Source organism: Lactuca virosa, chromosome 1, assembly GCF_052849685.1.
Source record: "Lactuca virosa cultivar CGN04683 chromosome 1, Lactuca_virosa_CGN04683_v6, whole genome shotgun sequence".
Lineage (NCBI taxonomy): Eukaryota > Viridiplantae > Streptophyta > Magnoliopsida > Asterales > Asteraceae > Lactuca > Lactuca virosa.
Genome location: NC_136426.1, coordinates 80,076,314 through 80,092,680, shown reverse-complemented (window position 1 = coordinate 80,092,680; position 16,367 = coordinate 80,076,314). Strand labels below are relative to the sequence as shown.

At 34.9% G+C, this 16,367-nt stretch overlaps 1 protein-coding gene and 1 pseudogene across 1 annotated transcript; both read left to right on the top strand.

Moving 5' to 3' along the window:
- Positions 1-6,656: 6,656 nt before the first annotated feature.
- LOC145115778 (putative LRR receptor-like serine/threonine-protein kinase At3g47570 pseudogene) lies at positions 6,657-7,856 on the top strand (annotated as a pseudogene).
- A 2,710-nt stretch (positions 7,857-10,566) lies between these two features.
- LOC145115770 (uncharacterized) lies at positions 10,567-14,130 on the top strand. Its single transcript, XM_079052132.1, has 2 exons — positions 10,567-13,102; positions 13,626-14,130. The coding sequence occupies exons 1-2, from the start codon at positions 10,567-10,569 to the stop codon at positions 14,021-14,023; spliced, it is 2,934 nt and encodes a 977-aa protein (XP_078908258.1). The 3' UTR covers positions 14,024-14,130.
- Positions 14,131-16,367: the final 2,237 nt, after the last annotated feature.

The window sequence follows — 16,367 nt, the reverse complement described above, 5'->3', positions numbered from 1 at the left end:
GTCAGCTAAAAATCGCCCGATCCATAATTCGAATTCCGGGCTGCACACTGTTATGCCAGATTTTAGAAAATTCATAACTTCCTAATACGAAGTCAGATTTCGACGTTCTTTTTATGCACACTGTCGGTTTAACGTATACTACAACTTTCATTTATATCGCTAAGGCTAAAAGCACTTTATCGTAAACTCACTTTTACGTCACGCAATGTCGTGCCGGTTCTGTCGCGAAACTTCGACATGTCATAACTTCTTCGTTATAACTCAGATTTCGGCATTCTTTATATCTCCAGAATCCTTGTCACGACTCCTACAACTTTCTTCATAGGTATCGGGTTTTTCTAACATTTTATTTTTGACGCTTATTTTTATTATTTCTTTACAAACAAGTATATAATCATATAAAATCACATAATTCACATAATATTCAAGTAATTCATTTTTATTACTTTAAGATAGGTTACAATGGTTGACCTAGACTATTACATCATCATACTAATGTTTAGCCTAGAAACACGGGCATTACATTCAAGTCTCTAAGGCCAGGCATTATCTCAAGCTTTGAGCAGCTGAAATAACTTTTCCTCAACAACTTCATGCAGTTGAGAAATGGAAAAGGGGACGCCAACTCTATGATGGCGTGCAAGCAAAATGAAGGAGAATCTATCCATGACTATTACGACCGATTCACGCTAGCTACCTTGAATGTCCCAGGTCATGAAGAGTTCATGGTGACAAGCGCCTTCGCCCAAGGTCAGCTTCCTGGACCCCTATCGAGGAAGATGCAAGGAACAGTTCACGGGCATACATGTAGGTTTGATCCCATTAGATAAGTGAGTTGGGCCCATTTTATGTTGGGTTAGGCCCATTGTATGACATGTCAGGCCCAATTGTATGTTGGGTTGGACATAATGGAAACAAACCCGCATACTCTGCCTGCAGTCTCTACCAAAGTGCCCCTCCTTGCCACACTTACGACATGCAAAGATCGGCACCTCCCACTGTGAAACTTCCCGCACGTGCCACATCCAAAACTCTTCCTCTTAGCTGGTTCTGAACTCGAGTCGGTGGACTTGAACTGCTTGACCCACTACTGGATGCTCCAACATGGGCTTTCCCTTTCTAATTGGGTTGGGCGTTTGCCTTTATTTTCTTTCCTCTGTCATGATTGATGATCAAGACAGGAGCACTTGTCACAGAAGGGAAATGAATCTTGTTCATTCCTGATTCAACAGTTTATAACAAGTTATGGAGTTGGGTCAATGTCATCTCCTTGTTGTTCAAATGATAGGTCAAAATAAACTGATCATAACTAGCAGCTAGGGAGTTAAGGATGATATCAATGGACATTTCCTTGTCAAATGTGACATTGAGTTTTTACAACCTCCCCACATATCTCTACATCTTTTGCATATGAGCGCAAATATATTCTCATTCCTTCAACTTACACGTAATTAAGGACTTAACGACTTCATACCTTTCTTGTCTTGATTTCTTGTGAAACTTTTCAGCAAGATCTAAGCTTATTTTGTATCGCCAATAGTCCTCATAAAACTTTTATAGCTTAGCTACCATGGTTCCAACCATTATGCAAGTGACCTTAGTGGCATCGTCAGTATGTTGTTTGAGTAGCAGAAGTTTCACCATTTCCAGACATTTGTTTGAGAGAGACATTTTTAGTTAGTCAATTTATATCGTTAATATTTTAACCCAAATTAATATTCAAGGATATGATCCTAAATATAATTCGAAATGAGAAGAGGGATGCCGTAATCTAATTACAAATTTATTTAAGTAGGCACAATTCTAATTTCATTCTAATATGAAAGTCCTAGATATTTTGAGATTCATTGAATCTTATCAACGACATGTTTAATCTCATATATGCTTTTCCATTGTTTACGGGATGTCGAGGATCACAAACAAGATGTGAATAACCATGCAAAAACGCATGACATACTTGAGGTCATTTATGATCTCACATTGATGTGCCAGTAAAACACACATGCTCCATCAACAACCATAAAATCGATTATGTATCATCATTTCTACTTTGTAGTCCCACTTTAGTATGTCTGTTAAACACACACGCTCCACTAATGACTAACAAAGAAATGATGTGCATTTTCATGGATTAACATATATTTCACATTTTTTCCTAAAGTGACTAGAGTGGGACTTTTGAAAAATGTTCTAGTACTTTATTATTATAATTCTAATCTTTTTATGTCATATTAAACCCATTTGGTTAACAACCCTCCACCGCACAAAGGAACGGTGTGTGAAAAGGACACTCATTAAACGATCATTTTATAGGCTGTTTCATTATACTCATCTTATAGCATGATTTCGTGAATGAGGCCTACTATTGATTTGACTAACTTTTCTCATACATATAATATTAAAGTTATTATACATATGTATATGATGTATTTTAAACAATTTAAAAACTTTAAGGTTTAAAATTTAATTTTAAATTAACCATTAATTAATTAATCTTTTTAAACCAATAAATGATTTATCTGTATCTTTTAATTAAATTAATTAAATCATTTAAATAATTTATGGATTTAATATTTTTCTTTTGATTAGCATTAACTAAATCAGATATTAAAATCCATAAGGATAATCATACAATTATCTTATAACAAGATTAGTTTCCATGTTTATCTCCTTATATTGAAAATTAGGATTTTAATCATATAAGGCAAGTAAAATTCAGATTTTAACAGAACCAAAACCAGTTAATGACTAAGTAACAACCAACTAATCAAATAAGGCAGAAAAATGAGTAGAAAAAACGAAAACAGATAGACACGACACACCATTTTTGATTTTATTGCTTTCTCAATTCATCTCATGCATAATTAATGTAAGACGATCTGACTCTGATACCATCAATGTGTTTCATAGGTTAAAATATTCATGTACAAAGTGAAAAAATAACACGTAACAATTAAGGGTACATGCAACCTATAAGGATGTATGTCTTCACATTAAAGACAACATTACTATAAACTAGAAACCCTAGATTAACCCCTATAATAATCGAAATTGCTAGATTAGGGTTGGATACCTTTTGAATTGTTATTGCAAACAATTCTTTTGATTATTTCCTTTGTAGATCTGCAGAAAGTTTGGACTAAAATGATGATGCATCTAATGGCTCACACCGAAAGCTATAAACAATAACACAAGAGAGGAGACGCAAATTTTCGCCAAGGGTATTTTAGAAAGTAGTGGCCGAAAATTACAAGCCTTATGCCTCTTTATATAGCTGTTAGTAAACCCTAGAAATCTTAGATTTGAACATAAAATAATATTATTTCAAATACCGGTAATTATCTACTTTCCTTATATCAAGTGGAGCATTCCAGATAGCCTTGCAAGACACTCTAAAAACCGTCCATAGCAAGAGGTTTTCAGAACCTCTCATTTGCTCAACTATTAATCAATTACCAAGTAGCCCTTGCACTTCCAACTAATTCTAATTGATCCCAAATTAATTCCAAATTAATTCTGATCATTTTTTAATTAATTTAATCTATTTCTAATTAATTTATTAATCATATAAGAAACTAATAAATTATTTCCTCTCTCTACAAATGTCATTCTAATAAGTTTCTAGCTATGAGTATGAGTGCAACCCAAAAAAAATTTGCTTCTAATTACAAGTTTATATTAATTTAGTTATGAGCTTAAACACCTTAATACAACAATAACTATTCAAGAAACAAATAAATAACAAAGTTTGGGTTAAGAAAAATGTAATTTGCTAAAGTCTAGAAGTGATAAAAATAACGGACACGGTGAAACTAAAAACTTATATTTTTAACATGTATGAGTGCAAGTAAATATGAAATAGACTTGGAATTTTTTTATAACATATTGGAATTTGGAAATATTATAGTAGCAAATTATATGAGAAATTAGACATTCCATAACAATTCCTATTTTAGGAAACTTTAGCGAACCAAATTGTCAAAAATGGCATAAAAAAGGTAAAATGAGAGATGTTTTTATATGTAATCATTACTATGAACTTATAAACATGTTATCATGATCTCTCTTGCAAAACTCCTTAACAATATCAGGCCTTTGATCCTCCAACCGAGAAGAAAAGAAGCAAAAGGGAAAGGGACCAATGTAGTGTTGAAACATGTTCAAGATACAATAAACAATCTAAGTTTAATGCTGAATCATCCAGTAAAATATCAACGATCCTTCACCAAGTTAAAAAAAGAAAGTACGTCCGTTCCGGGGAAAAGAAGTCTTTCCTTTTCATCAATTTTGCAAATAGGTTGTTTGATTGAGACAAATGCATAGTAGTAGTTGTTAAATGTTCACCCCTAAATATTCCAAGAATGCATGATTTGAAAAAGTCTCACTTTTTGCAGTCCTAAATTTTGTTTTAATTTTTTTTTATTTCATTTTGTTGGTCTTATTTGAATTCATTAAATTTCTAGTAACATGCATTAGCAAGGTTATTTATCAGAGAATACAAAAGGATTCTTTCTTAATTTACCAGTAAAATTAACAATATGTCACCGATCGTCATTATTTATGTGATCAGTATTAAAAACGTCATATTTGAAATTTTGTTGGGAACTTGCAAAAGGGCAAACACTCCTATTTTCATTATGATAGAAACTTCCTTGTGCACTTGAAACTCTCCTAAACAAAACAAAGCAACATCAAGACATTTGGCAACTAAATTTGTGTAAAACAAGAGAATGAAGACAACTTGCTGTATTATTAAATAACAGATAATTAACAGGTTATTCGATTACTAATACCATGATATTATTAGTAATGATCACTAGCAGATTAAACCTATGTATTGAGTCATTCATATAGACAACATCTCCATATTTCAGTGAAAGGTCCAACAAACTTCTTCCATATAATCCTTTGTCCTTGTTGTACTGTCTTATATTCTTTACCAAGATCCATCAATTAACACAATGCATTTCCTGCATACAATATATGCTGTACTTTCCTTCATCTTCTTATTTTGTAGTATTGTTTTAGTTTCTTCTTCCCATTCTGGAGATGACACCGATCGTTCAGCCTTGCTCTCAATCAAGGCATATATAACATCTGACCCATTTCAAATCATGCATTCCTGGAACGAATCAATCCACATATGCAACTGGACAGGTATTCTATGTGGTCCCAGGTACCAGCGGGTGGTCACCCTCAATTTGTGGTCTGGTGGGTTTTCAGGTTCCATATCACTTGAAGTTGGTAATATGAGTTTTCTTAGAGAGCTCATCCTTTACAACAACAGTTTCACAGGCGTCATCCCACAAGAGATTGGCAGGTTATCAAGATTAAGAAGGCTAGGACTTTCCAACAATTCTTTGTCAGGTGAAATCCCTTCGAATATATCTCAGTGTCAAAATCTTGTAGCACTTCAGTTGAATGGGAACAATTTCATAGGTGCTATTCCTAATGAGTTTGAATCCTTGACTAAGCTTCTATCCATAAACCTCCACTACAATGATCTAACAGGAGAAATACCAAAGTTTATTGGAAACTTTACATCCCTTAGGGAGGAGGGAGTCGTTCCCTCCCAACCCACTGAACCCACAGCCACATCAGTTTTTCTCTTTGATTTTTCTTCATCTTTCCCAACCCACAACACACGGAAATCCTATCTTTCTCAACCCACTCAACCCACTCAATTAAAAAAAATAGTAAACAACTAAGATACAAGTTTTAAAACACATGGTACAAGAGAAAATGAGAGAGAGAAAGTAGAGAGAGAGGATGAAGTGGGTTAGTGAAACCAATTAAACAACCCGTTAAAGAGGGAGTGGTACCGACTGTAACTCTATTGCTAATTAAGATTTTACCTTGATTGTTTTGTTTTTTTTTTTTAATTGAGTGGGTTGAGAAAGATAGGATTTCCGTGTGTTGTGAGTTGGGAAAGATGAAGAAAAATAAAAGAGAAAAGCTGATGTAGCAGTGGCTTTAGTGGGTTGGGAGGGAATGACTCCCTCCTCCCTTAGGTTTATTTCTGGATTGGGAAATAATTTCCATGGAAGCATTCCAGATACTCTAGGCCAGTTGTCCAATCTGTGGTTTTTTGGTTTCGCAGAGAATAATCTTTCAGGCATTCTCCCTCCTTCATTTTTCAATCTTTCATCCTTGACCGATATAGATTTTCCTGACAATCAGATTGGCGGGAATCTGCCATCAGATTTTGCACAAAGTTTTCGCAGAGAATAATCTTTCAGGCATTCTCCCACCACCACCACCACCGCCGCCACCCCGCTGCCACCACTGCCCCCCGCCGCTGCCCCCACCACCGCCACCGTCCCCACGCCCACCCTACCACCGCTACCGTTTTCTAAAAATGAAAACCGATAGAAAAATACACATCTAAACACGTTTTCTAATTTTCTAAAACTGAAAATAAAAAATGAATAAGTTTTAACTAAACGCGTTTTTTAGATTTTCCAATGAAAACCAAAAACGGAAAACGAAAACTGAAAAGGGAAAACGGAAAATGAAAACTGTTTTTCCTTAACTAAACGCAACCTAAACTTTGTGGTGGTTTCCAAGGATTTCAGTTTCCTGGATGTTCCATTGAAGGATCATCAAGAAAAAACCGAATTCTTCTTTCCTTGATAATCGTTGTACCAATACTTACCATGATTTTTGTAACTCTTGTTGTGATCTTTTGTTTGGTGTACAAATCGAGATATAATAAGAATATTCCTCAAGAGACTAATTCGGATAATGAAAACTTCCCACAAGTTTCTTATAGAAGATTACATGAAGCAACTGATGGGTTTTCTTTGGCAAACTTGATTGGTTCTGGAACGTTCAGTGATGTGTATAAGACAATTATGTATGAGAAAAACATGCCACAAGCTGTTGCTGTGAAGGTACTAAAACTTGCAGTTCATGGTGCTGACAAGAGTTTTTTTGCAGAATGTGAAGCTTTGAGAAGCATCAGACATAGGAATCTTGTGAAAATTGTAACTTCTTGTTCGGGTATTGATTTTCAAGGGAATGATTTCAAGGCTCTGATTTATTCTTATATGGTCAATGGGAGTTTGGAGGACCGGTTGCACCAAAATCCACTACTTGGTCCAGAGAATGAGGCGCCATACAGTTGTCTGAATTTTTTACAGAGGTTGAACATCATGATAGATGTGGCAATGGCCCTAGATTATATTCATTGTCAGTGTGGATCACCAATCGTTCATTGTGATCTCAAGCCTAGTAATATCTTGTTTGATGATGACTTGGTTGCTCATCTTGGTGATTTCGATTTGGCTACATTTATTCAACATGATTCTTCTTCAAGCCACACCACTTCACTTGGAATAAAAGGCACAATCGGATATGTTCCTCCTGGTAATTAATCTATAGTCCTCGTATTCTATAAATAGTTTTTAACTTTTGCAACAAACATAATCAGTGAAGTATAAGATTTTCATGTTTGGAGTACTTCATGTGTAAACAATGCAGAACACCGGATGGGTAGCAAGATATCAACATGTGGTGATATTTACAGCTTTGGAATTCTCATGTTGGAATCATTTACGGGGAAACGTCCTACTGACAGCATGTTCTGTAGCAGTCTGAATCTTCATGATTTTGTGAAGATGGCTATGCCACACAAAGTTATGGAGATAACCGATCATGTCCTTTTTGTAACCACAAAAGAGGAAAATATGACTGAAAATACACAACACCGTGGACCAATCGAGGAGTTCCTGACTTCAATCTATCTGATTGGGACTGCTTGCTCCATGAAATTGCCGAGAGACGGGTTACACATAAAAAATGTCATTGAACAACTGCAAATTGTGAAGAAAACTTTTGTTGAAACCATTGGGTGACTCCAACATTATATAATGAATGACCACAAATGTATATTAGGCTTAATTTGATGTTATGATTTTGTATTGAAACCCCTCAAACTTTAATATTGTGAACTTTGAACTAATTAAGAGAGTGAGACAGAATTTTCCACGAAAGATGATTTAAAAGATGGTCAAATGACTTTTAAAACTAATTAGTCATTTAAATGAAAAGATGGGGTATTTCGGTGTCTTTTCCATACCCAATTTCATCATGTGAAAGTGGTAAGAGAAACAAAACATTTCTATACTTCAAAGTCAACTAGGAATCTTCTAATTCATGGACAAATATTATATACTTTACTGACTTAATATTTTGGGTGGTAAAAAGAAGTTTTAGTAGCTGAGAATGACTTGAACACATGTTAGTTGTAGGTATTCATTGATGATGATGATATTAGTGATGATGTTGATGTAGTTGTCTTGTTGCTTTTCTAATGAAGACAATGTACTTTGAAAATGAAAATATATAACTTTTTACATTATGTTCTAAAGGATTTCCAATTAAGACATTGTATGTTGAAAATGTAAAAGTATAGAATTAGAGATAAAGAAAAAATATAGCATTATAGTTTGTCTTGCAGCCTTTCCTATTTGGTCATTGTACTTCGAAAATTTAAAAATATAGCATGTGATTAATTGCATAACTATATTATAAGTGTAAATGAAAAGATATGTAACAATACTTTCCGTCTTAAGTCCTTTCCCATTAAGACAATGTACTTTGAAAATGCACAAATATATCATTATACTTTATGATTTAAGTTTTTTGATTAACAAGATTGTCCTTTGAAAATGAAAAATCACAATTTTGCAATAATATAACAATGTATTTTAAATTATATAACTTTAACAGCAAAGTATAAACTATTTAGCTACTATACGAATATCTTTTTCCTACTAACATATTCTAGTTTGAAAATTTAACCGTTTCTATTTTCTATTATTTTGAAAGTGTCCGCTAAAAGAATTTGAAGCAATGGGTGATCTAAGTAAAGCAAAGTACCAACGAATAAAGAATATTATGTGATTTGTATCCGAATGCAATATGGATGAGCATACGAACCAACCAAACGAGCATCCAGTTTAAGAAAGTTGTAATGTTGTAACATTTTCGAATTTAGGTTGTTTTCAGCAAGTTAGTTACTCAATATTTCTCCGTAGTAGATGTCCATAACATAATTTTTTTCGAGTTTAATTAAATTAACATTTGTTAAGTATCCTTTATATTATTTTTGTAGTGAATGTCGTAACAGTCAAAATAGGAATAAATAATTAAGAAATGTGTAGTTATAAACATAAATAGTGACAGATTATTGACAGAACAAATCATCACAAAAGTTTAATGTGGTGAAAGGTTATAACTATAGTGACAGACACATTGCAGCAGTTTTATCAACATACAACATCTAACAAAATAGTAACAAACCAATCCCGATAAGTTCTCGCATGTATAAAATGGTTTTACAGTTCTTTATCTATTTAGTGATGACTTATCCGTCGCTGTACTGCCAATAGTTTTAAGCATTGTGTCGCTAATATCGGTTGCTACACAAATCGACGCATACTTTTCCGACGGATTATATCCATATGACCTGTCGCTAATAGAGTAATAGTCCTTAGTAACTACATAGTGACTACTTCCACCGTTGCTGCATGAAACTCGATTTTCTTGTAGTGTTTTGGGACTGGTTCAAGATACCCTACAACTTCTATGTTGTCAATTGTTTCGTCCGGCGATGATCAATGATTCTTCAACAAGTACACAGCAATAGTTATACTTTAGGTAAATAATTTGTGTATGTAGTCTTTCCTTTTCACCCCTTTATATTCTATGATTTTTCGGTTGGAATTTGCCTTAATTGTTGACTAATGTGGCTAAGCTTGGCTGGTAGTAGGTAACCATAATTTTAATACTATGGCTATTGAAAAATCATATTTTTGCAGTCTTATTTTTTTCTATTTCTTTATTTCATTTGTTGGTGTTATTTAAATTGGTTAATTAATTTACTAATATGCATTAAATACCAGAAAATACATAAGTACACTTTACATTAAAAATGCTTCATGTTGTAACAATATGTAAAGCCTCCCCTTATTGGTAAGCGCACCAATTTCCTGATGATTATTATATATTTACGTGATTGTATAAAAAAACACATCATTTGAAATATTGTTGGGAAAAATCATTATGCCCTAAAAACATTGTAATTAATTTGGAAGTCGCGGTCGACATGCAAAATGTCAACGCTGCTTCAAGTCTTAATGTCAGCTAATAAAATAAAATCTTGCTTGTGAAACTGGAACTCTTCTAAACAAAAGATATAGCAACATCAAGACACTTGGCAATGAAATTTGGGTAAAACAAGAGAATAGAGACAACTTGTTGTACTATTAAAATCAACATATATTAGGGAAGGTCCCTTAATTATTCATGCCATGATTCTATTACTAAAGATTACTACCAGATTAAACCTGTTAATTGCATTATAAACAAAACTGAGATTCTTTACCAAGAGTACTGCATCAGAACAATATGCGCTTCCTGCAAACCATATATGTTGTCCTTTCTTGCATCTTCTTCTTTTATAATATTTTCTTGGCCTTTTCTGCTGATGCTGAAAATGAATCAGATCGCTTGGCCTTGCTCTCACTCAAGGCACATATAACATCTGACCCGTATAAAATCATGCCTTCATGGAATGAGTCAATCCACATCTGCAACTGGACAGGCATCATATGTGGTCTGAGGCACCAGCGGGTGGTCACTATCAATTTGTGGTCTGGTGGGTTTTCAGGTCCCATATCACCTGAAGTTGGCAATATGAGTTTTCTTAAGGAGCTTCTCCTTCACAACAACAGTTTCACAGGCAACATCCCACAAGAGATTGGCAGGTTATCAAGATTAAGGAGGCTAGGACTCTCCAACAATTCTCTGTCAGGTGAAATTCCTGCTAATATATCTCAGTGTCAAAATCTCATAGAACTTGATTTGAGCGGGAACAATTTCATAGGAGTGATTCCAATTGAGTTTGAATCATTGACCAAGCTTCTATACATAAACCTCCATTCCAATGATCTAACAGGAGAAATACCAAAGTTTATTGGAAACTTCACTTCCCTTATGTTTATATCTGGGTTGGAAAATAATTTCCATGGAAGCATTCCAGATACTCTTGGCCAGTTGTCCAATTTGTGGTTTTTTGGGTTCGCAATGAATAATCTTTCAGGCATTCTACCTCCGTCATTTTTCAATCTATCATCCTTGACGAACATAGATTTGCCTGACAATCAGATTGGCGGGAATCTGCCATCAGATATCGCACAAAAATTTCCCGGGCTTATATTTCTTAACCTTCCGATAAACAAATTTTCGGGAAATATTCCTATTTCGTTATCTAATGCCTCTAATCTTGAAGTACTAGCACTCAATGAAAATGCATTTACTGGAAGTGTGCCGAACTTTGATAGGCTACAAAGATTGACGCATTTTGCTGTCAACATTAATCAACTCGGGAATGGGAAATCTGATAACCTAAACTTTGTATCCTCTTTGGCCAACTGCACCAACTTAAGAGATTTAGGTTTTGGTGCCAACAATCTTGGAGGAGTCTTACCAAAATCTTTGTTTAATTTTACTCTACTTACCGATCTCACAGTAGGTGGAAATTTGATTTCTGGTGATATCCCCTCCGAGATTGGGCAACTGGTTAACATGAGAAGATTGTTTCTATTCTCCAACCAGTTCACCGGTAGAATTCCGGAGTCAATTGGGAAACTCAAAAATGTCGGAATTATTTCTCTCAGTGGAAACTTATTATCTGGTTATATACCATCGTCATTTGGAAATCACACGCTATTGAGCAGACTCTATTTACAACGTAACAAACTAGAGGGTCCTATACCATCTAGTTTATCAAACTGTAGGGGGTTGCAGCTGTTGGATCTTTCTAAAAATAATCTCAGTGGTAACATACCCAAGGGGATTTTCAGTCTATCTTCCTTGACAATATCCCTACGTCTTTCTGATAATCATTTTATAGGTTCTCTTCCTTTGGAAGTAGGCAACTTGCGAAATTTGGTTTCCTTTGATGTTTCAAACAACATGATGTCTGGGGTGATTCCAGCTAATCTTGGAGCTTGCACAAGTTTGGTTGTGTTATCCATTGCAGGAAACACCATTCAAGGAGAAATCCCAGAGTCATTCCGCTCCTTAAGAGGACTAGAAATTCTAGATCTTTCTCGCAACAATTTAACAGGGAAAATCCCAGAGTTCCTGGGAGATTTTGTGTTTTTCAAAAGTTTAAATTTATCTTTCAATGGTTTTGTGGGAAAGGTACCAGAAGTCGGAGCGTTCAAAAATTTAAGCATAGTTTCCATTGATGGAAATACTAAGCTTTGCGGTGGTTTCCAAGGATTTCAGTTGCCTAAGTGTTCCAGTGAAGGATCATCAAGGAAAAAACGAATTCCTCTTTCCTTGATAATTGTTGTACCAATGCTTACCGTGATTTCTGTAACTCTTATTGTGATCTTCTGTTTGGTGTACAAATCAAGATATAATAAGAAGGTTGCTGAAGAAACTAGTTCGGATAATGAAAACTTCCCACAAGTTTCTTATAGAAGATTACACAAAGCAACTGATGGGTTTTCTTCGGCAAATTTGATTGGTTCTGGAAAGTTCAGCTCTGTGTATAAGGCAATTCTGTACGAGAAAAATGTAGACTACGCTGTTGCTGTGAAGGTACTAAAACTTGAAGTTCATGGTGCTGACAAGAGTTTTTTTGCAGAATGTGAAGCTTTGAGAAGCATCAGACATAGGAATCTTGTAAAAATTGTAACTTCTTGTTCAGCTCTTGATTTTCATGGGAATGATTTCAAGGCTCTGATTTACTCTTATATGGTTAATGGGAGTTTGGAGGACTGGTTGCACCAGAATACGCTAGTTATTGATCCAGCGAATGAGCAGTCATACAGGTGTCTGAATTTTTTACAGAGGTTGAACATCATGATAGATGTAGCTAGCGCCCTAGATTATATTCATTGCCAATGTGGATCACCAATGGTTCATTGTGATCTAAAGCCTAGTAATGTTTTGTTGGATGCTGACTTGGTTGCTCATCTTGGTGATTTTGGCTTGTCAAGATTTCTTCAGCATACTAGACATGATTCTTCTAGCCACACTAGTTCACTTGGATTAAAAGGAACAATCGGATATGTCGCTCCTGGTAATATATCTTACTCATATTCTCTCTTTTTTTCCTTCGTAAGTTATCATAACGTACATAAGTTGATGATTTTTAGCATATACGTCTATAAATAGCAGTGAGTGTAGGAGAAATTGGTGAAGCTGCTCCTTTATCATTGACTATCACAGGTTCATTCATAGAAATAGTTTTTTGACAAATTGCAAAACAAAGTTTCTGAAATAAAATTCCCTTCCTAATGCTTTCAAAACTGAGACTAAGCTTATACTGGTCATCCTTGTTAGTTGTTTCAAAAGAGGATCAGCTTAACCAGTATGATGGATTTTGTATAAATTATACCAGGGTGTATATCCACCCTAAAATACATTTATTAATTAATATTCTTTTATAATTTTTTTGCAACGGTGGTATGAAAAATCTATCTGGTCGTTGTAGAATTCATCTAATGTAGGTCTACTTATAGAGCTTGCAAGAAAACATAAGCACTGAAGCAAATTAAGATGTTTATTGTTTGCATTTCTTCATGTGTAAATTAACTATGCAGAACACGGAATGGGTAGCCAGATGTCAATATATGGCGATATCTATAGCTTCGGAATTCTCATACTGGAGTCATTTACGGGCAAACGTCCTACTCACAACATGTTCAGTAGCAGTTTGAATCTTCATGATTTTGTTAAAACGGCTATACCACACCAAGTTAGGGAGATAACCGATCGTGACCTTTTGGAAACCAAGCAAGAGAAACATATAACTAAAGATACAGAAGACTGCGAAAGGTATGGGATAATGGAGGAGTGCCTGACTTCAGTCTATCGAATTGGGATTGCTTGCTCCATGGAATTGCCAAGAGACCGGCTACACATCAACAAAGTCATTGAACAACTGCAGTATGCCAAAGAAACTTTTCTTCACAGAATTGGTGAACCTATCAGAAAATAATCAAAGACGTTGAAGGTATCATGTTACTCCATTCCACTCTCCCCGTCACCTAAAGAATAGAATTTCTTTTTTGAAATGTTTTCAAGTTACAGTTGTCTATTCGCCTGTTTCACTCCTAATTATTATCTTATCATGTCAATACTATACTGAATGGTGTTTTTTAAAATTTTACTAACTATTCACCCATGCCAATCAAGTTTCACTGATTAATGTAATTTTATAGGTCTAGTTAGTACAGCCAGCAACCAAACAAACTCAACAAACGGATTTGAGTTAGAAACCAATATAATCATCTTAACTTGCTTAGAACACAAAACCGTATGTGAGAGATGAAAATCGAATTCAACTCCTAAACAAAATGTGAAACTTGGATTTGTACACAAAGGGAGGAAGAAAGTATACCTTGAACCAATTGATTACTTCACCACTAGCTCTAATTGAACCAAGAAACTTGAAATCGAAATCCTAGGGTTTTCTTATGATGAAATCGCCATTTTCACAGCCCTATCTCCTTCCAAACTATAAAGTGTTTTTTTTTTTTTTTTTTTTTTTGGTATTGTGCTATAAAAGTAGGACTAAAAGATCAACAAAAACAATTACATGAAATAGCGACGTGCTATTTCCTTTTAACAGAAACAAACATTTTTTAATTCCAGAATGAGAGATCAGTCGGCAAAGTAACTGATAATGATTATTTGTTAAACAGATGTTGCTAAACTAACCAAGTAAACCATGAAGCAGAAGCATATCCTCCTCCTGTTGACCCTTTTTTTTAGCTTATGTATAGCCTTGGACAGATGAGACTGCTGATCTGGGAGCTCAACGAAACAACCATGATGCACAAAAACAGGCAAAAAAACCAATGCCGGGATATATCACGAGACCAATATTCCACTTCACCAAACGACTTTGAGGAGCTGAGACATAACAAACATTCATCAGGATATAACAATTATTAATAAAAAGATGCATGATTTATGAAGGAAAATAGTTTCCTAATTCCTAAATAAAACATACCTATTTACAAGTATATGTAAGGCTCAAATTCTATTACGAAGAGAACACATGGTTTTAACTTTTAAGCTCCTCCAAGTTCTTCATCACTAAATTTGGATCTTTATTCTTTACATGTATCACATGTTTTCTTACACACTGATGTCGATACGTGCTTTCCAAAAGTCACATGTAAGAAGTTTCTACACTAAAGCATGATGTAATTAAGTATTATAATAAATAATACATATATTTACTTACCTATTCCCCCAAATTATCAAGAATGATTTTATTACGACAGCCAGAAAAATACGAAAAACATCATGATCAAACAGAAGGTAGAAGATTCAGAATGCATTCTTGCAAACCTGTACAACCACTACAAGAAGAACAACGTGTACAGATGACACCTATCCAGACGACATATGTCGTCGGCAAAAGCTAAGCTATACCGACGACATATGTCGTCGGTACAACATTTTGCAACTTTGACCATATGTCTTTGACCAGCTATGTCGACGACACGTCGTCTGCATAGACTAGGCGGGAAGGGGCAAAATATTGGCGGTATGTCGAAAAACCTATGTCGACGACATGTCGTCGGTATAAGATATTAAAAAAATATTTTCGATTTATTTATATTCTTTGTCGCAGAAAATCAAGACGTCGTTTTCGTCAATCTATGCAAACGACATGTCGTCTGTATAAGGTATTAAAAAAAAAATTCGATTTATTTTTAATCTGTGTCGCAGAAAAGGAAGACGATGTCGTTTCGTAATCTTATACCGACGACATGTCGTCTGGAAAAGTCGGATTGATCCGCGTGAAATATCTGTCCAGACGATATATCGTTTGGAAAACCCTTATTTATTTATTTTTTTTAATGACGTAAAGTGGAACGACGTAGTTTTGTTTTACCTATATCGACGACTTGACGTCGGCATAGGTTTCCCTGTAACAAAACTCGCAACATGCGTTCATTTTGCAGTCGCTTGCACTTTCTTTTCCCTCTCAAACTTCGGCGACGCAGACGATTTCCCGGCCACTCCCGTTCATCGGCGACCTAAAGGTATGGTTCTTGGTCCTTGATTTCTTCTTAATTTGTAATAGCTTGAGTTTTTACTCTGATTTTGGGGGATTTATTTTTGGTTGTTGGAGCCCTAAATCACAACCTTCATCACCTCCGGCAACAACCTTCACCACCGCCAGAGAAAACGATTTCGGGTGATTCAGCTATCTTCACCACCGATTTTGAGGTAAGTTTTGTGATTTTTTTCCTATTAACACACCACAGTACGTGAATGAAGTTTATGATTTTTTTTCCTTTCAATACACCATGATATATAATTTT